The sequence below is a fragment of the Polypterus senegalus genome, chromosome 8 (genome assembly GCF_016835505.1).
Source record: "Polypterus senegalus isolate Bchr_013 chromosome 8, ASM1683550v1, whole genome shotgun sequence".
NCBI classification, from domain to species: domain Eukaryota; kingdom Metazoa; phylum Chordata; class Cladistia; order Polypteriformes; family Polypteridae; genus Polypterus; species Polypterus senegalus.
In genome coordinates this window covers 130,467,754-130,490,351 of record NC_053161.1, presented here as the reverse complement: position 1 = coordinate 130,490,351, position 22,598 = coordinate 130,467,754, and the positions used below count along the sequence as shown (strand labels likewise).

At 36.8% G+C, this 22,598-nt stretch overlaps 1 protein-coding gene across 1 annotated transcript in view; it reads right to left on the bottom strand.

Annotated features, from left to right (window-relative positions):
* Positions 1-1,086: 1,086 nt before the first annotated feature.
* Positions 1,087-22,598, bottom strand: part of nts (neurotensin) — an 80,007-nt gene continuing 58,495 nt past the window's right edge. Inside the window, exons 3-4 of the mRNA XM_039761772.1 lie at positions 12,292-12,501; positions 1,087-5,561 (exon numbers count right to left, since the gene is read on the bottom strand). Coding sequence (XP_039617706.1) covers positions 5,406-5,561; positions 12,292-12,501 — 366 coding nt within the window. The 3' untranslated portion in view covers positions 1,087-5,405. The remainder of the gene's footprint in view (positions 5,562-12,291; positions 12,502-22,598) is intronic.

Below are 22,598 nucleotides of genomic sequence, written 5' to 3'. Positions count from 1 at the left end.
TGGCCGTCCTTCCAGACAGCGCAACTCTCGGAGCCTGCTGCACTCTGGGGATGCCCGTTCTCCTTCCTCCGCACCCGGGGAACATGGCCAGTCTGTGGTCCGGCTGCGGTCCGTGGGGTAAACCGCTCCCGCGGGGTTGTGCACGTGCCGCTCCCGTGGCGAGTGTGTGGGGTCCGCTGCTGCGCCGGGCCGTCCACAGAATAATTTGTTTTGAACACAATTCCCGACTTCGACCCAGGTGGAGCATCCTGCCGGCTACGCCACTGTGGAAACTGGCGCGGACACACACAGATGGACATCTTAAGTTCACCCAACACACGCTTTATTGACACAATATTTACAGTTTAGTCAGGGCACTTCCCAGTGCCTCCTGCACCGTTCCCCCAATGTCCAGGGCACACAGTCAAATACCTTTCGCCTGGCTGCCTCTAGTCCTCGCTTTAGCTCCGTCTCTCTTCCACCCGACTTCCGCTACTGACTGAAAGGAGGTGGCCCCTTAAATAGGAACCCGGATGGGCTCCAGCTGCTTCCCGGCACTCTTCCGCAGACACGCCCCAGTGTGGCGGAAGTGCCAGCTGCGCACCTACAAGCCCTCCTCCGGTCCTCCTGGGCGTCCCGGCCGGGCTCCAGCCACGGCCGGATGCCACAACATGTAGTTTGATGCTCCATTGTTCTGCCCCAACAATATACAAAACAAAGCCCATTGGTAGAAGATCCAAGGCCATACCCCAGGGATGCTGGGTAGATTATATTTATCAGCTTGCCTAGAAGCACCTGCCATTTCCTAGGAGATGTTGGAAATAGTTTTTGAGGGTAGAAAGGTCTATTTAGGCCAGCTCAGCATGTTGCTACTGCTGCTCTAGGCAGGATGAAAGCAAGATGAATGATTATAAAAATATATTTCTTTACTGAGTTTTATAGCTTTCTATACTTAGAAATAAAGCTATAAAGTGTTTCATAAACGAAGGAATAGACACAGAAAAATTTTATAATGAGCACCTACTGTTTGACTTGAGTTTGGCAAGACAATTAAACTAAGTATAAAAATGCCAGCATTACTGTTTTAAAGGATCGGTCAGTCATTGCCTTAATCAGCATGTATGTGTTTTATTCAAAAACATTTCAACATCACAGCCTTAGACATGTAATCAAAACACAATAGTATATTTTACACAGAGTACATTTGATATTTTTTATTCAGTATCATCTGCAGCGATAATATACCAGTCTTTCAACAGATCTCACATTGTTTTTAATATCAGAAGCATAAAGAAAGAAATCATATGCAGTGACAACAGCTAGTGTCCATCAACCAGTAGTGTGTGTATTAAATTCCAAATTTAATAATATGAAATAATATATTACATACAAAGTAATGACATTAACATATATAGTGTGTATAGTACTTTGAAAACGATCAGTTAAGCTAATTCAGTGTTTCATCAGGGTTAATACAGTACATGTGTTTCCTGTATAGAGATAAAGATTTAACCCATAAATCACAAAAAGTCACAGTCTAAATTTTCTCATATGTAGGAAGGTTCTCTTTAATGTTAAAGACATTTTTGGTTTAGCCCAGCACTTGTTTACCATAGTGGCATGTCAACATGGTCTTGTTGCAGAGTACCGTGGTTGTGCGAATTTTAGTTCCCGTATCTACTCTGGTGTGTAACTCTACGGAACTTGATTAAATTATAGTTCATGTACCCCAATTTCTAGAAAAATGTACCTTTGTGAAAATAGTATGCAGGGCCACAGCGGTTGATGGGGCTACTGCTTGTGATGGATGTAAAGACTGGTATGTGCCTTGTGATTAATGCTGCTCTAGCATCCGATAATAGGATAAGAAAATGGATGAACAGGTGAAAATACCATTGGACTTCACAAGAAAGATTGATATTCATCATGAAATTTTCTTAGCGGTGTTAAACGTTTTGCACCCATTTGCATAAGGGCATACTAACCAGACGTGATCAGGACATGTAAGCAGATAATACAAAGAGTTAAACAAGCAAGTAAAAATGCTGTTTAAGGTACTGATGTCAAACTGGTCATGATATACATGTTCAATTTCTGTGTTTATTCCAAATTTCATACGCAATACTGAGCATCACACTATCCTCTACATAGTTGAAACACAAACATGTTTTCCTTATTAGCCACCACTACAGAGTTTGTCCTCATTCCTGGGCAATTTATTTAATGATCTATATGCAGAATTTTTCACCTTTACAAACTGTTGTCACAATATTTTAGACAATCTTGACCTATCCCCAGTTAATTAGTTAACAACGGTTTCTTAATTCAACTAAACAACCTTTTTTTTTATAAAGAGCTATTTTTATATAGAGATCACTGTCGCTAGTTACCTTTAAAGATCATGGCAATTGATTGCCTAATATTTTTTACAACTGTTGCACTTGTAGATAAAGTAATTCACTAGGGGTCATACTATTGTGGGGCTGACCTGACAATAATGGTGCTTGAAAGAAACTGCAAGGTTATAAAATATTGTTTTTAAGTATATAACATATGGCAAATTAGTCAACCAACGTATGGAGGAAGATCTTTTATATGACTGGCCAAAACTTCATAATTCTGTCATTACAAATTAAAGAAATAATATGACAAGAAGGGTATTTATTTGTCAGAAACATCCTTCTTGAAAAAAGCAATGGTTACAGTTTCGCTTATTATAATGTTATCCTAAATTATCTCTTTCTCCATGTCAAGGAGATTGTTGCTAGCTAGGTTGTAAAGGAAGTTTAGGACAAAGTTAGCAATGCACACACTGAGCTGAGAGGGTTACACAAGATGCAGAATAGCTGAGTTTTAATGGTTTATAGTGCACTCTCCTGTTTCGAAACCTTTGTTGTGAGAAGTTAAGCAAAATGACACCTTTTATTGGCTAACTAGAAAGATTCCAATATGCAAGCTTTTGCTTAACTTGTCACTACATCCATAATGGCTAACATGGTACAACACCCCAGTACTAGAGAAACCTTTATCTAAGAGGAACAGACAGTTAAACTGAAATTGATGACGTGTGATGTTATGCAAATAGAAAAGTACTGTAGAGTGGAACCATTGCGAGTAATCAACAATGATCACACAATGAATATGTGAATATGACATCAATTACATTTTATTCAGCAATCCTGACCTCTGTTGTTTAGTTATAAAATGAGCAAGTTTATTCGTGCACATCTTGCATGGTTACTTTACCTTTGAGGTATTATATCATTTTTTTCTTTCATCGCTTTCTGAAAAACTGCTCTCTGTCTTTTGTTTGATGTTGCCAGAATAGGCTTCAGCTCAGTTTCACAAGTGGATTAAGAAAGTTCATGGTGAACTGAATGGTGGCATATAAACAGCATTTTTTTGAAGCAGATTAGACTAATATAGGCAAACTGAGAGCCAGAACCAATTCTGTCATGATTGGGTACAAGACAGGAACCAACACTGCAAGGGTGGTCAGCCCATTACAAGACATATACTCATGTACACACCCAGATACCAAATCACTCATCCATTGAATATACACATTTTGAGTACATGTGGAAATCATTGTACCCTGTAGAAAATCCACAGATGCACAGCAGAATGTATGAAGTCCATACAGATAGTACTTCCAAGGCTCTGGAGGTGCAAGGGAACAGAACTAACTTGTGTACCACCACTCAGCTCCTAAAAATCCTTACTATCTAGAATGTCATGAGTAGACAAAAGCCTTTGAATTTTTCCTGTGTGTCCATTCATCTGCATGAAAAGGCACACATTTTAAAGTACCATTTTATGTAATGGGTTTGTGAAAGGTGAATATGCCTTTTCCATTAAAATATTTGCCCTACTGCATTGAAAACTACAGATGGCATGCCATTCCATGGTAAGCAACATTTACTCAGACAGAGCTGTTGTGGAGTTGGAGTTAATAATAAAAGTAACATGCATAGTCATTTGGATGTGAGTGAAAACAGGATTAAAAGAAATAAAATCACACAAGCTTAAAGAGAACTCCACAGAGTATGAACGGGGCACTAGCCAATGTCCTTCTGCACGTTAATTTCAGAATATTATACATACATGTACATATTTTACTATCTGAACAACACTAAATTCATTAATTGTGTACATTGAAGAATGTATATTTAACTAGTTTTTTTCATTTATTTAAGAACAGCAAATAAAAGATGACATTTGGATTACTACTTTCTAATAAAGACAAGTTCTGTTTGTGCAGTCGCAATAATGACTATATGTAAGTTCCATGTTCCACTTATGCTTATCTTTGGCTAATTCAGAATGTGCAGACTTTCCTAAAAAACAAGAATCTGGACTGGAAACACATGTATTGCGGTGAATATGTTGTGTGGATATTTAAATGTGAATTTAAATTTCTAGGCCATTACCAAAATGAAACTTCAACAAATCATATCTTTCATGGCTAGAGCAGCAAACAATCAGTGATTTAACCATCAAATGTTTATTATGTACTATATTTTTGAATAAATAAAATCACATCACTTTAAAACCAAGTCATAAATAGTGTACACACTGTATTTTTCAGCGATCCTCAGCAAAACCACATGTTCTTCTCTCTCTGTCTTTTCTGCTGAGCATTTAAAGGGGAGCACTGCAGCACAAACTCAAAGGTGCAATATGGCAGTGGGGTTTTTCACTAAACAATAGATTGAGATCTGCTCCATCAAATTGGAAAAGTTATCAAGCTCCTAGGGTTGTTTCAGAGCACAGAATAAAAACTGAAAAACAATTTATGCTGAACATATGCTGCATATAGGTATTAAAAATATGATTTTAGATGAGTTTGATATTAAGATTTGTTGATTTATGTAATGTGATTTACAAAAGTGTTTGCTTTCCTTAATCATTAAATTTAGACAGATTAATGACAAGTTTTAGTATATACACACACTTTTAATAAAATAAAACTATTGCTAGACAATGTGGGTTTGAGGGATCCCTTAAAATGTAATTATATCAGATAAGGACCCATAGCTCATCTCATTATAACGAAATTTGTGGTATGACTAGCCAGCTGCATAATTTCAAAATATCCACACGTAATCTTTTAATTGAGCTGCAGCATAATGGGAACGGATTACCAATAATTTCAGTTTAATGACAGTCATACACTTCACATTTCATACCAAGAATGTAAATGAAAAATCATTATTTTTTTATCCTAATAATGATAACAAGATATAATTAATGCCAAGAGGTTTATTTAGAAAAACAATATTGGAGGTTAAATGATTACATGTTTTTTTTATAAGTGCTCCAGCAAACACAAAACAAATGATATGTACCACAGACAAAAACGATACAGCCACATATTCACAAAATGTATAATGTCCCTCTCTTTCTCTCCATCCAGTAGAATAGGCTCAATAGAGTGTACTTCGCTTGAGAATGTAAGGCCTTCTTGGTTTGTTCACATGTAGCTGTCTTTTTAAAATGAATGGTGATTTTCTCTTCAGGTATCCTTCATTCTTGTAAATGGAATTATCCTCATCCAGGAATTCCTGGGTTTTCTGGATCAACTGCAAATAAAACAGAAGATACTGCCATAATAGAATATACTTTATATACTAAACTATGCAAAATCTGTTTTTGAAAATTAAGCAATAACTGAAGATGAAATAAACCAAACTTTTAAAAACGACATATTTATACATTTAACTAAAAATGATCTTATTGACACAATTCTTCATACAGCTTTTATTAAAAGTACGACTTAGAAGAAATTGACTGTAGATAAAAGTGGTATATTGGAAATTAGCTTATTTTAATCACTCATCCAGTGATGATACTAGCCAATCACAGATAGGACACCAGTTTTCACATGTCATGCTCATGCAGATAAGGTAAACACGGTCATTGAATTCATACAGGTCCGATTTAACCGTCACTAACTAACGTACAGTAACTCAAGTGTATTTGGAATGTTAAAGGATATAAGAGTACATAGAGAAATCTCCCAAAGACACAGGTATAACATACTTAATAGGCAGCTTTAAAATGCTCACTCACATGTTCTTTTAGGTAAAATATGGACATTTTTCAGCATTACATATATGCAGAGTCTATCATTCCAACAGACTGCTGCAAGGTAGAGGAAAGAACCCTGAAACAGTCTATCAATCCATTGCTGGGCATATCCATATAACACCATGTATAAGTAACATGCACATCTTTTCGAAAAAGAAAAACAGAGAAAATCCTCAGATACTGGATATGAAGGCAATATGCAAAACTACTACAAACTCTGACCAAACCACTTAGCTAAACTCAACTGTATAATGCAAAGCTTAAATCAACATTCTGTTCAATTTGAAAATAGTCCTTCAGAATTTGTCCTAAAAAGTTGTACCTTCATCTTAACAAACCAAACTAAATTAAATAAAAATGACCACATCAAGATCCTTTTTGACTAGATACATTAAAAAGAAAATTATTTAACTAAGAAATGAATTAATGCAAGGTTTATTTGTTGACAACTAGGCATGATCACAACAAAACATTATAACCAATAACACTGTTTAGATCAGAGTGTCTAGCTCCAATCCTGAAGGGCAGCAGTGGCTGCAGGTTTTAATTGTATTCATTTTTTTTGTTGTTAATTAGCTTTAGACCATTAGAACATTAGAGCAATCCCGACGAGAACAGACCATTCAGCCCAACAAATCTCAACAGTCCTATCAACTTAATTCTTCTAAGTTTTCCAAGTCCCTAAAGTCCTACTGTCTATGATTCTCTGTGTAAAAAAAAAAAGTCCTAAAGTTTGTGCGAAGTATACCAAGTTTCCAAATGAACTAATTTTAAAATAACAGCTTTGATCCATTGTACCAATTCTCATAGTTTTGAACACTTCAGTCATGTCACCTCTTAATCTTCTTTTGCTTAAACTGAAAAGGCTGAGATCATTTAATCTTTACTCATAATTCATCCCCTGTAGCCCTGGAATTAGCCGAGTCACTCTCCTCTAGACTTTTTCTATGTCCTTTTTGCAGCATGGAGACCAAAACTGTGCACGACTCTCCAGATGAGGCCTCACCAGTGCGTTACCAGTCCGTGAGAACCCTAAATCCAAAGAGGACTGTTTCATTTATGTTAGGTAGAATGCCCAGAGGGGACTGGGCGGTCTCATGGTCTGGAATCCCTACAGATTTTATTTTTTCTCCAGCCGTCTGGGGTTTTTTTGTTTTTTCTGTCCCCCCTGGCCATTGAACCTTACTCTTATTCGATGTTAATTAATGTTGATTTATTTTGTTTTCTTATTGTGTCTTTTTTCTATTCTTTATTATGTAGAGCATTTTGAGCTACTGTTTGTATGAAAATGTGCTATATAAATAAATGTTGTTGTTGTTGTTGTTATAAAGCTTAAGCATAATCTCATTGGACTTGTACTCTATACATCGTAACATATAACCCAACAATCTGTTAGCCTTTTTAATGGTTTCTGAACACTATCTGGCAGTTGTTAGTATTGAGTCCATTATGGCTCCCAAATCATAAGTTCTTTTAGTTTGATACCCAACCTCTCATGTGGCATCTTATCAAATTCTTTCTGAAAGTTAAAATAAATAATATAATATGCTGCACCTTGAACATATTCTTCTTCATATTATTCAAGACAAAAGAAATTCCAGCATGTTGGTAAAACATGACCTCTGTTTTCTGAGCCCATGTTGACTGTTCAGTAAAAAAAAGTCAGGATGGAATTTCTTTTGTCTTGAATTTAATTGACTTGCTATTTAAAACTTAACCTTAACCTTGTTTCATGTTCCTTATTTAGTTGTCAAATAAAAATGGGACACAACACAAGCCAATACATACGTATCATCTAATCGGTGACCATCATACAATATACAGTATATATACAGTATAAAATAAAGAAAAGTAAAGGTCTCAGTAATGTTGATCTGCTCAGGTCCACAAAACGTTTTGCCATTGCTCTTAGAAAAAAGAAAATCTACAGTTTCTAAAATGTCTGCTGCAGTACCAACATGCCATGGAATCAAATAAAGGGTTTGATTAACACATGAATCAGCTTCAAAAAACTAGTTGGAGTGAAATTGGTTGCTGCTTAATGTCATGACTTAACTGACGAGCTGTCGGCTCACTTCACTGTCACATCTCATTTTTGCTTGACAGTCATTTAAGATATAAAGAGTCAATTCAGAAGACTGAGTCTTAAAAACAAGGCAATTAAAATGAAGTTAAAGAAGTCAATAGCAGAAATTGGTCACTGATTAAAAAGTGTCAGAAAGGAAAATGTGCTGCCATTGTAGCCCTCCTGGATCAGAGATGGACACCCCTGGCTTAGATGGAATGTGATGTAGGGGATATTTTTTGGAGAATTTAGCCTGAAACATGTAATGTATTACTGTATGTATTATAAGATTCAATGATTATTTGATAATGTTCTGTGAATACAACTATTATTTCGAAATGCTTTGTGTGACATAATATGTGTTGTTAAGCTGCTGTATGTCCTGTTTAACTCAATAGTTTGCACAATGAGGTAATCCAATAAAAATGAAAGACCTCCTTTGCACCTCTGTTGATACTCTAATAGTATAATACTATTTTTAAATATTTTGGAGATTGGGACAACATAAAGCAACAGATATTATTCATTTGAATGCAAAATTCACATATGTCACAAAATTGTAACTGCAAATGAAAATTCAATTCAGAAAGAATGCATCCTCTAAAACTTTACCACTACCAAATACAATTCATCATTTTAAAGAACGCATTTCAGAACACACTGCATTGGTAAATACTAATATACTATATAGCAGGGCTACTCAAATATAAATTTGAAAGGTCCACTTACTAAATTTCCATTCAGTCTGAGGTCCGGAAAAGTGACGGTCAAATTCCAAATAGAGAACTCCAAAAAAAGGCAATCCCCAAACTTTAGAACTATACACAAAAAAATGACATGGTAGGCCTTTTAGTGTGAAAGGTGACACCTTCTTTGTGCCACCAGTTGTTTGAACTTGGGCATAAAAGGTGTGAGTGCAAGGCGGAGGCACTGATGTAAATGTTCATTGGTGAGGGTGTGGCGGTATGTGTTTTTCACCATGTTCATAGTGGAAAAGGCAGATTCACAGCAGTACGTTGAGGGAAACATTGTAAGAATTTGAAGGGCCATCTTCTGCAGGAGAGGAACACCTGCCGCAGTAACCATCTTTGTCCAGAAGGTGACAAGGTCACAGTGAGATTCCTGCAGTGCTAGATTTTCTTGTAGCTCAATTAACTCTGTTTGCAGAGAAGCAGCACTGGCCCATTGGAAGACTTTTGTGGCTTCATTTGAGAATTCTGCAATATTTTTGACAAGAAATGGATTTTCGATGCACAGCAAGACTTGTTTTCCCAAAGGGAAATCTTCAAAGCGAGTTTGGAAATTTTTAATCAGCTTGTCCAGGAATTCAGCATAATTGTGATGGTGATGTTTTCCTGCAGTCTGATCCAAAAGTCTTGGGAAGTGAAGCAGGTCCTGCTGTAAGTCACATTTGAACACCTCCAGCTTCCTCTGGAAAGCACGGACAGCTAACATGAGGTCACACACTGTGCTGTTTTTGCCTTGGAGCTTCATATTAAGGTCATTAAGATGGGAAGTAATGTCAGTTAGAAAAGCAACAATTTCCATTTTCTCGTCATTCTTCATGAAATCCGCAAACGGTTTGGCTTTTGCACTCTTCTGATCCAACAGAAATGTCTCCAGCTCTTTCCGCAGTGCCCAAAACGCTCCAGTACCTTGCCTTTACTAAGCCACGGACATTGTTGTGAAGGAGCAAATCATCAAATGTTGCATTCACCTCTATTAGAAATAAGCGCAATAAACGATGCTGCAAAGCAGAGGATGCTCTCAGATAATTGACTAGTTTCATGACTGTTGTCATGACTTCTGAGTACCTTTCTCCAAGGCTGGCACACAAAACCATCTGGTGAATTATGCAGTGGTATGCCATGAGGTCAGGGTGGTGAGTTCTCAAGCGTGACACTAATCCCTACTCTTTCCCAATCATACATGGTGCGCCATCAGTAGCAATGGAAACAACATGCTTCAGGTCTATCGCTCTGTCTCTAAGCATCTGTGTCACTGCTTCATAGATATCATCCCCCTTTGTGTGTCCATGGAGGTTTGTGAGACCCAAAACATCTTCATGAAATTCTCCCTTTTCTTCATCAAAAAATCTGACAAAGACCATGAGTTGTGCATTGTCCGTGATGTCTGTGGATTCATCCACAGCCAATGAAATGAATTTGGCTTTTTTTATAGCAGAACTAAGTTGTTCAAGCAAATCATCAGCGAGTATTTCAGTTCGTCTTGCAGCAGTGGAATCAGAACAGGGTATTTGGTTTATTTTCTGGATTATTTCATCCTTTTGAGTCCCTTCAAACAGAGCAGTCACCACTTCACTCATACACTCTTTGACTACTTCAGCATCAGAGAAGGGTTTCTTGTTTTTTCCCAGGACCCATGCTACTCTTAGTGAGGCTTCTGTTGCCCGCTCCTGTTGTGTGGCTGATCTAATTATTACACTGCTTGTAGCTTCATATGATGATTTCAGCTGCTTTATTTTTATGGTCCTTACCTCTGAGTTCTGAGGGTAATTTTGTTCGAAATGTGCATGCTTGGTTTCATAATGGCGTTTCACATTACCACTTTTGATTATTGCTACCGTATCGTTGCAGATTAAACACATTGGTTTTCTGCTTCCCACGGGGAGCACGAACGCATATTTTTCTGTCCACTCACTCTTAAATTCACGGTTTTCAAAATCAACTTTTCTTTTCTTATCAATGTACTGTCTCGAGCCAGCCATCTTCACTTTCAGTCAGCAAAAAAAAAATTCAGTTATCGAAATTTGCACTGCCCGCGAGTGATGAGACTGCCTGTTCACCGGCCTGACCCAGAGCACGTGACCGGTACATAAATCTGGCTGCCGTGAATGAGCGAGCGAGCGAGTATTGGGGGGGAGGCGGGGAGTAGTGGGAACATTGCTATAATGATACTATTACAGCTGCTGTGATTGGACATAGATGAAGCAGCCAAACCGAGTAGAAACCTCAAAGATATATCGCGCGGAATCACAATTGCGCACTTTATTGAAAACTCATTTGGATTATGATTAAATTTGCATGTTTGTTTTGGCGTCGGTCCAGATTTAACCGTATTTGGGTCCGGATGCGGACCGGAGTCCGCCTATTGAGTACCCCGGCTATATAGTAACGGGCCAAAATATGAATACATACTAGATATGGGCAGTGTTAACTAGCGGTATACATAAAGATAATGTGCAACTTGCACTGCACTTGCACTGATGCACTGGCCTGAGTTAATTGATGCACTGTTTTTTGTGTTTGCTAAATTACTTTTGCAGACATAAGCATTTGAAATTGACCAAGTTTTTACAAAGATTGTAGCAGAAAAACAAAATGTATCCCTGTGTGTTTTATTATTTCTATGTGAACCTGCTTTTATCCATGCCTGCCTGTTTCATTAATACATTATGTATCATTGGTAGCTTAACACTTAGCAAGAGAATGATCAGATAATTATTAAAACTTCTTAATTTATCTTGTATAAGAAGTGCCATTTTAGATATACATATTTTTCTAAGACTTTTAATCTGCTTCACTATTTTGAGACCTTTAGATGTACAAAAGATATAGGTGTGCTAAAAGATTATACTATTTAACTGTTAACATTGGTGCAAATGAGTGTGTTATGCAAATCAACCTAAATTACTTAAAATCATTTCTTTTTTATATTTCTCAATCTTGTCATGGTAAACTGACTAATTAACATGGCAGGCTCTATCAAGCTTATTGTAATAAAGGATGTCCAGCAGATGGAGCTATTTATTTGTAACAGGGATCTCAGCTCTTCTTTATCAAAAATATTAATTCCCTTGACTCACTTATGAGTTATTTCTGTCAGATCTTCAGTCTATAGAGTCCTTGTGACTCACTTCATGCACAATATAAAAAGTAATTCACTATGAGATTACTACCATAATAATTCACGGATGTGTACAAAGTGCTAAGATTCCGAATTATTAACTCTGATAGATAACACAAATGTTTCATTGCCAATAATGTCTTCAGAAAATATAGGAAACTGAAATTCATGGGGGAACATACAGGTCCATAAAAAACAGTAAATAAGAACCTATCATACATGTACAAAGAATCAGACTTTGATCCTATACTGAGGAATATTACTTCTTATCAAAAATACCAGTTTCTTACCTCCCTCGTCTGCAATGCTCTACCACTACAGATTTTTTGTAGTTGATAAGCTGTATCCTTGGTGTCCAAGTTATCTGGAAATGTTGAAGCATGTTCGCTGGATGTGAACCCTTCTTCACCGCTGTTCCACGCATCTTCTCCTTGGTTATGTATAAGTCTACACATGATAAGTAATGTCAGCTTCCAGTATGGTATTCCTTCATTATTTACCTGTAGTTGCAAATGAGATAATTTGAGTTAGATATTAAGTTAACAAGCTGCATATATTGATTAAATGATGAATGTATCTTAATCACATAAAAAAAAAACAGTAAAAATCAAATATACAAATTAGATTTTTTTTTTTGGTTTAATGCATCTTCAACAACAGCCTGGAACAGGGGAGAGTCCTGAGGCTTTGGAAAACATCTTGCATCACCCCAGTCCCAAATGTATCACGTCCTAGTGAGCTCAACAACTTCCGGCCTGTCGCTCTGACAACACATGTGATGAAGACCATGGAGTGGCTGCTGCTTCACCACCTGAGGTCAGAGGTCCACCATGGCTTCGACCCTCTGCAGTTCGCATACCAGGAGAAGGTGGGAGCGGTGGATGCCATCATCTATATGCTACACCGATCCCTCTCACACTTGGACAGAGGCAGTGGTGCTGTAAGAATTATGTTTCTGGACTTCTCTAGCGCCTTCAACACTACCCAACCTCTGCTTCTTACAAGCTGACAGAGATGGGAGTAGATTCATACCTGGTGGCATGGATCATGGACTATCTTACAGACAGACCTCAGTATGTGCGTCTCGGGAACTGCAGGTCTGACATTGTGGTCAGTAACACAGGAGCGCCGCAGGGGACTGTACTTTCTCCAGTCGTGTTCAGCCTATATACATCGGACTTCCAATATAACTCGGAGTCCTGCCACGTGCAAAAGTTCACTGATGACACTGCTATTGTGGACTGCATCAGGAGTGGGCAGGAGGAGGAGTATAGAAACCTAATCAAGGACTTTGTTAAATTGTGTGACTCAAACCACCTACAACTGAACACCAGCAAAACCAAGGAGCTGATGGTGGATTTTAGGAGGCCTAGGCCCCTCATGGATGCCGTGATCATCAGAGGTGACTGTGGGCAGAGGGTGCAGACCTATAAATACCTGGGAGTGCAGCTGGATGATAAATTGGACTGGACTACCAATACTGATGCCCTGTGCAAGAGAGGACAGAGCCGACTATACTTCCTTAGAAGGCTGGCATCCTTCAAAATCTGCAATAAGATGCTGCAGATGTTTTATCAGACAGTTGTGGCGAGTGACCTCTTCTATGCAGTGGTGTGCTGGGGAGGCAGCATAAAGAAGAGGGACGCCTCATGCCTGGACAAACTGGTGAGGAAGGCAGGCTCTATTATAGGCATGAAGCAGGACAGTCTGACATCCGTGGCAGAGCGACAGGCGCTGAGCAGGCTCCTGTCAATAATGGAGAATCCACTGCGTCCACTGAATAGGATCATCTCCAGATAGAGGAACAGCTTCAGCTACAGACTGCTGTCACTGTCCTGCTCCACTGACAGACTGAGGAGATCGTTCCTCCCCCTCACTATGCGACTCTTCAATTCCACCCGGGTGGCAAACGTTAACATTATACAAAGTTATTGTCTTTTATACCTGCATCTATCTAAATGTGTATTATTTGCCTTAATTTTATAATTTATTCCAAAAATGGGCATCTTCATTTTTTAAGATAATTATATATGCTTATGCATTGCTAGAATTAACCATTAACACATGTTTTTTACAGTCAAGTCTATACATATTTGGACAGTGACACAATTTCATAATTTTGCCTCTGTACATCACCACAATGGATTTGAAACAAAGCAAACAAGATGTGATTGAAGTGTGGCCTTTTAGCTTTAATTTAATTAAGGGGTTTAATAAAATTTTGTATGAGCTGTTTAGAAAAGACAGACATGGCCCCCTTATTTTCAGGGACTCAAACTAACATTATCATAAACATAATGGTCATTATTAATATTTGGTTGAAAATTCTTTACAGTCAATGACTGCCTGAAGTCTGGAACACATGGCCATCTCCAAGTGCCGAGTTTTCATCCTAGTAATACTTTGCCAGGCCTTTACTGTAGCTGTCTTCAGGTGCTGCTTGTTTGCTTGATTTTCTGCCATCAGTTTTGTCTTCAGTAAGTGAAATGCATGTCCAATTGGGTTGAGGTCAGTTGATTGATTTGGCCATTGAAGAATCTTCCACTACTTTGCATTGAAAAGCACATGGTTTGCTTTCACAGCATGTTTTGGCTCATTGTCTATCTCTACTGTAAAGCATTGTTCCTATGAGTTGTGTAGCATTTGGCTGAATCTGAGCAGATAGTATAGCTCTATACATTTCAGATTTCATCCTGCTACTTCTGCCAGCAGTCATATCATCAATAAACATTCGTAGCCATGCACGATGAGCCATGGCTCACACAATATTTTTGGTAAACCCCTTAATTTAAAGCTGAAAGTTCAATCACATGATGATTGTCTTTATTTCAATTCTATTGTGGTGGTGTACAGAGGCAAAATTATGAAAATTGTGTCACTGACCAAATACTTATGCACCTTACTGTATATAGGAAACAATTTACTATTTACACTTTGACCATAACATTCATTGAATTAGTCACTACATCTTCACAAAATTATATCTATAGTTGCTCATTCTTATTGCTGAGGTTCTCAACTGGACTAATCTACAACCATCATCTTACCTAATGTGCTTTGGCTACTGTGGAATTATTTAAATTAAAATGGTTCATGTATTAACAAAAATAAAGATACATTGTGAGGTTACAATAAAGATGTAAAAAAAAATCTTAAAATGCCATAATGAAGTTTTTTATTCCACTCTCAGTCTTTAAGATAAGAACATAGATGAAGACCATTAACCTCGACTTATTTCCACCTGTTCATCCTTTAAGATGGCATTAGGCATTGGGTGATATTTGAGAAAACTGCTTCATTATTGCCACACTTATTCTTTCCTATTTCTTTTAAATTTGATTTGACAATGGCAACTTAAATAGGGTAAACTGTGATTCCTCAACTAATTTATACTGTTCTTCTTGATTAAATATGTTTAAACTCTGAGTGAAAAACATTTTGGCTTATTTTTAAATAATATTAATTTATTAATGACATTAGGGTGTTAGTAGCAGTGTTTTCTAACCTATTCAACACACTTTGCACAGACAGTGAGGAACAACTTTGACCCCACCAATGGCCTCACCAACACCACTTCCAGCAGCAACCCAAGCTTTTTCTACATGGTCTCCCATCCAAGTACCAGATGGGCCCAAACATGCTTAGGCTGCAGATGGATTATGGGTGTTGTGTTTGTTACTTTTTTCTGCATTATTGTTTCTGGCGCTTCTGATGCTTTAACTTGACAAAATCTTTTGCCACTTCTGTACAGCAGTTTTTCAATTTGAAACCTTGAAAACCTTGAACAGTAGTAATTAAATCCCATATATTCTCAATCAATTATTGTATTTTTCTTAGTCTTTCCAAATAAAGGCTTAGCTCAAGTTAAACTTCCCTGTTTCCACAGTATCCAAGAAAAATGTAATGCCTTATAGTTAAGTAGACTGTAGGATACTACTGTTAAAATCCAAAGCAAAAAATATTTGTAAAATTCAACAGAGGTTATCTTTTAATGTAGTGCTCCACCTTCAAAGTCTCCTACTTAATTTAATAATTTGTGTTTTTAATCAAATTAAATCACTCCCTCTGGTGACTTTACATAACACTCATCACAAATTATCAGGCATTCCAGCTTAAATATTTTGCCCAATTAGGAACCCCAATGATTGAATGTGGTTATTAAAATGTTAATTAAAGCCAAAGGTGATGGACTAGAGAAAAGGAAGTAGATGCCATCCTTGGATGAAACTAGTTTTTTGTCATTAATTTTCTTTGCTATTAGAATAGTTGTAAAAACTTAACAGTGAAAATGACATATGTGACATTAATAAGAGAGAAACTTTTTATGTAGATTTACTATAACATCAGCATGAGAATGATACTTTTTTAAACTGTTATTTTTACTCATTATATTATTACAGAAGGCTGAGAACATTTCTAAGTAACTCACATCAGTTCAATCATATAAAATGATAACATACCTCTACATCATTGATGACTAACTTCAGAGCTAAGAATATTCTATCTTATTAATTAACATGTATTTCTTTCAAAATGTATTTGATTATAATTATCTGTATAACATACTGTACCTTATCTGTTCTAAGAAAAATGTGATAGTAATTTATAATGCTTCAAAATTTGCTGTCACTGAATCACTTTGTCCTTTTAGAGAGACAGAACTGCTCTATAAAATTACTGTGATTTTTATAATTTAAGGGTTTATGGAGCTGTCAAAATAGATATGCAAAGTTATATTTTGTATTTGTTTTGTTAAAATATTACACATATGTGAAAACGGGAACTCAGTGGACTAGTAGACCCAGCAAGACCTTCTATGTCACTTCCACAATATTCTTTTGACATTACTGAGAAACAATCATTCTGTTTCTGAGGCCCACCATTTTTAGAATTGGAGGTTTCTGATCGAATAAGTCAATACATTCACTTAAAGTGTCACAGGACATAGGAGCAGAGTAGCACACAAGGCTAGAAGTAAGCTGGACTGTTGAACAATAATGAAAACATTTCAATTTTATTCATGTTGCAAGAATACAATAATTAGATAATATGCTTGCACAGTATTTGCTACTACGAAGCTGATCCGCCTTTTAAGCGACCGACTTTTAAGTTGACCAATTCTTAAGGCAATTCAATATGTAGATCAATTTGATATTTTATACAAACTCATTAATTTGGTTATATTGCATTTGAGCGGTATTACTTTAATACTCGTAGTTTCTGTTATTTTTGTGATGAAATGTAAACTTTTTTTCTATATTGAGGTCGCCCTTTTAAACCCCCCTGATATTTAGTACACGGTGAGGCATTTGTACTCCATCAACATTAATTATTTCCAGAGACATAATTTTGTCTATTTTTCCAGTGCATAGCGCACAAAAGCAAGAGATTGATGGGAGCACCAGAACTCTGCTGACATCATGTCGCTTCGTACCGCAAGCTGCAAGTAGTATGTCTGTGATAAGCGGAATACCGCTACGCTTTCCACTCACGGGATGGAAGGACAATCCCGACCGCTTTTATATAGTAAGAAAGAAGAAGAAGATTTTGCACAGTCTGGAGCAGAAAATCATCTTTTACCTGGAAAAACGAAACTACAAATCCCATCGTGCATTGCAAAATGGATGGGGTGTGTGTGAAACTCCGCGCCTGTGTAGCACTCATGGGACGGAAGGACAATCCCGACCGCTTTTATATAGAAGGATTGGTCACTGTGTGTGGTTTGCACGTTGTCCTGTTTTTGTATAGAATTAGATTCCCTCAGGACAAACAAATGTTGCATTAGATTCCCTCAGTGCAAAGACATGTGTGTGTCACATTCATTGGCAGCTGTGGTAGTGTACATAAATTTACACCAGGATAATCAGATGCCCTATCTAGGATTAGTTCATGCTTTCTGTCCAGCAAGCCCATATAAACCTAAAAGTACACCCTTTATTTTTGTAATGTTTTTATTTATTCACTTTTTGATGTCAGTGATTACTAGATAAATCAGAAAGCATACTCCTCATAAGTTTTTGCAAAAACCATAGTATATCTGAGTTATTGCATACAAGTAAACTCTTTATGCTTTAATGTGACAATCTAAAAATGTCAGCTGTTTCAGACGTAAAGTTCCTTTTGGTTAGCTCTTTGTCAAAGAAAGAAACTGTGAAGCTTCCTCCTGAGTCAAATGCTCTTCAAGTAGAGCACCTGGTTCCACTCATGGAGTACAGTGGCAGTAAAGTGTCCTTGCCAATGATGCTAAAGAAAACAAGAATGCTGTCATTTTTTGTACATATTGAGATAATTAACATAATTATTAAATGGAACACCCTTAAATATGTGCCTAGTCTGCTTACTTCAAATAAAGCCATTACATCAGGCTCCTTACTATGCTGTGGCCTGTTTACTCAGCTATGAGTAAGTGTTTTTCACATCCCACTCTCTCAGTCTGTCTTCCAGCATTTGTTTATGATGTCCCACCAGTATCAACATCTACGCTAATTATGTTAACATTCAATTGTATTTTATACCTCACACTTTTGGATTTATTACTAACTTCTGTTATTATTAATAATTTGCATATATTAGTAAATATGTATTTTTGATTATATCTACTAACGCATCTTGAATTAACCCTTTGCGTTTAGACCCTGACCAGTCTTAATATATGGAATGTAACACTTTCCATGTTTCACTATTTTTCTTACTAACATGGAATATTTTTGAAGTGGTGATATAAATAAAAAATGTGATAAATGTGTCGTAAAGCATGCGATATTTTAGAACCCAACATTGCAATGACGTGAAACAGACAAATTACAGTCTAACAACGTTATAGTTTCTACTTACAAAGGATGGAATATATAAAAATTTCACAAAGAATTATTATAAAATGTAATGGTTAAATATTATCAGTGGGAAAATACACCTCTGTAGAGTTTACACCCTGTTAACAATTATACTACAATTAGATGTATTACCAAGCATCATGCCAGGATATGTCATAAGACAATTGGCCTCATTTGTAATGTTATCAGTTAATCGGATGTATCAGAATATTTGTATATATATTTTTTTTTAACCAAAGACTAATATTTTTGGCAGGCAGTGTGTTGCTTCACCTGCCTATGTTCCAATAAGAAAAATAAAAAAAAAATGTAACCAATTGTAATCTAAATGTTGTAAATCACCTTGGATAAAAGTATCAGTCCTTTGATAAGCAATAATAATATTAGTTCACTGTTGCTACTTACTGTTGAACATGCTATACATAATTGGCCATGAGAATGCTGCTACAGAGCACCAACCTGCAAGCACTTCTTCATTGCTAAAATCCATGGTTCTGAATATGTGGCTGGTGGCAAGTTGGATTGGCTTATAGAGTCGGGGAAGAGAGGACAGATGGTGTTATCTCTAACACAAATAAAGCAGTGCAAGGCATAACTGGTTATGTGAATGAACAAGCAGGCAGTCTGCCAGCCAGATGAGAGTAGAGCTGTGTGGAAGGAGCCATGGAACTACAGGGTGGCATTGGAGGGTGGCGGAGAAAAAATGCATTGGTTTTGGCAGTGGAATAATAATTGAGGATAAATTTTTCTTGTCTTCCAAATCTCATTATATCTCATTTTACTGAGTTTCACAGATGCAACTACGATATTGATTGCAAAACTACTTTTTGGGGCAATTTTGCAAAATTGTATGCAAAACAAACTCTGCTGTTTCACTCGGCACAACTTGGCAGATTACTTTCATTACTTTTATTGGGACTATATTAGTGTTATAATAGGTTTGTTATAATATTAAGAATTGTGTCACTGTATCTGTTTTAGATCTTTTTAAATGTTTTTTTCATTTTTTTTCTGTGTAACATGCCATGAAGAGCTGAGCCAGCTTTAGCACAGAGTGTCAGCTTTCAGAATTGCTGGGCCAAGCAAAGCATAAAGACAGACAAGAACAGCTGTTGTCAGCCCTAAAAGGCCTAAGTGTTATATGATCTGACTGTCTGATGCTTAGCTCAAGTTTGTCTACCTTGTTTGGCAATGTACTGGGGGATTTGGTCGTGTGGACACAATATAAAAAACGCTGGAACCTTGCCATGCTTTGAGGACCTGAGGGAGTGGAAGCCATAGACTCCAAGCCACCTCCGTTGTGACAGAAAAAAACAATTTCTACATGACCGAATCCCCAAGGTTTACAGATGAAATCGGCTGGTCTTCCCTGTTTTTATAGCAACGTAAGCCGCATTAAACAGGCTAAGTATATTCTGTCTTTTCTGTGACTTTGTCGCCGCCTATCGCCGAAAAGAGGGATATCGCCGTTATAATTTATAATTATTTAAAGAAAGGTTTATTAAAACGCTGCAATATAAAAGAACATATTTCCACGGAGCTAACACTCCCATCGGAAACATAATTGGCGCTGCGAGCAGGGTTGTAGCGATATTTAATAACCAAAATTAATATTCATAAATCATAATTTTATGATGAATAATATTTTTAAAACATATGCTTTGGATAATAGCGGAAGAGGTGGGCTCAGCCTTCCTGGATGGTCGCGCGCACAGTCATGGACATTCGTGGCTGAGTTATTTAATAATTATATATCCCCAATTGCATGGCCTAAGTTAGAGGGAGAAGTGACTCCTTCAAATGTCCAACAGGCAGTCTTGGCACTCAGGCTAGAGCGCAGGGGAAAAAAGGAACAACAAGCAGCCGGTGAAATCGGCTGACTTTTATTAACTGCAGTACGTGAGTTGGATCATAAACTGCAGAATATGATCATAGAATGTGGGAAACAATTAGCTAACCTAACTTTGACTTATCCTACCAGATATTTGTTTTATTTTCAGGATGTTTAATAACATCAGTTTTGGCCTCTTTACTCCAATATCAATTAACTTTATTATACTTTACCATAATTAAGAACAAGGCAACCAACATATTATAGCCTGTTTTTTTGGAAAAACACAAATATGTATTTTTTTAATTGCTAGTAGATTCTTTGGAGGTTTTTATTCAAACCTTTTGGACTTCTCATTGTACAAGGTCAGAGCACTACAAAGATTTACAAATACAACAGCATGTTACAAGTAAAATATCAGCTCATGTGTACTTTAATAGATTTCAGGTCTGGTTCTTAAAACATTTGATACTGGTAAAAACTGGATAGAATTAAAGCTGAGTTGGGGTTTTTTGTAAAATTTATAGCTTTATATTACAACTCTTTTCTAATAGTTACATGAATACCATTTTAAAAAGTAACGTTAGAGTTTTTTTTCATTTGAATGATATAAAAAAGAAAGAAAGACAAAGTTGAAAATGCAAACAAGACGTGTGTGAGAGAAAATTTGGTAAAGGGAAGAAAAAATGGACAAAGAAGGAGGTAATGGAGTGGTATTGAAAATAGGTCACCAGAGAATGTAAAGCATAAGATGAAAAGATTAGTCACTTTGTCAGAACTAGAGAAATATGTGTTCTGAGTTAAAAAAAGTAAGAATATATATTCTTTTTCTTTGATTTACTATATGTCTGATTTTTTTGCAGCAGAACAAGTACAGACAGAGTATCACTAATCCATCCTGCCAAAACAGGCTAGGAGATGTTGCTGATTTAATGGCTTTGACATATTATTTTACATTGACATCTTTGAGAACCCAATTCAATATTTAAATGAAAGAATTCTGTTGGGTTGGAGCCACTGTATTTATACATTTGAGAATAAGATCTTTCTTAGGCCCCTACATAGCTTTTTTCAATTCAACACCTAAAGAAGTTTAATTCCCTTCAGTTGTCAAAGTAAAATGGCAAGAGATGGAAGAACAGCAGCTGCGGATTTGCTTTGAAATTTGTGGATTGAATAAGGGTAGTAAGTAAAAGGAACATCTGGACCAAGATGGTAAAAGAAACTTTGAGGAGGGAAAAGAGTGTTTATAGAAGGAATGTAAGGAGATAAAAAAGTAATTACCACAAATGGTGTAGAGGTACACCTATACAGAGGATGAAAAGTTCTTAGACACAAAAGGAATGTTTAAAAAAACATTGGATTGAAATAATTTACTGCAAACACTATGACTCGATATTTATAGAGAGAACAGTTTATTATGCCGAGTAGGGTAATCACAGTGGAGAAGCAAACAGTTAAAAAAAGCATTTACTACTTGTGACGATGTGGGTTCTGCTCCATGCTCCCATCTGCTATTCAGGAGCCCTTCAACCCAAAACCATCGGTAATGTCACCGATGAGCTAGTCAGTGGAGGCAATAACAATTAAGTAAGGGGATGGTAAAAAAGTGCTTTTATTAAAATAGTCAACAAAACAAAGTGTTCAACAAGTGCAGTGCTTCAAAAATAGTTCCATAAATAAATAATCCTTAAAAGAAATGTGGAGGTTAAAAAATCAATAAATAGAAAAAACAATCCTTAAAACCAGAGGTTAAAATGTTTCTTAGGAAGCAGTTTTTTTAAAAACAACAACAACAAGCCTGGTGCTTCTTTTCTGTTAGTGTTTGCGTCTCACCTGCTTCACCCATCTGAGCCTCGCAACAAGTGAGACGTTCTCTCTGCAGCTGACCTTCTGCCTACTCCTCCTGCTACTGTCAGTCGCCTTTTCGATC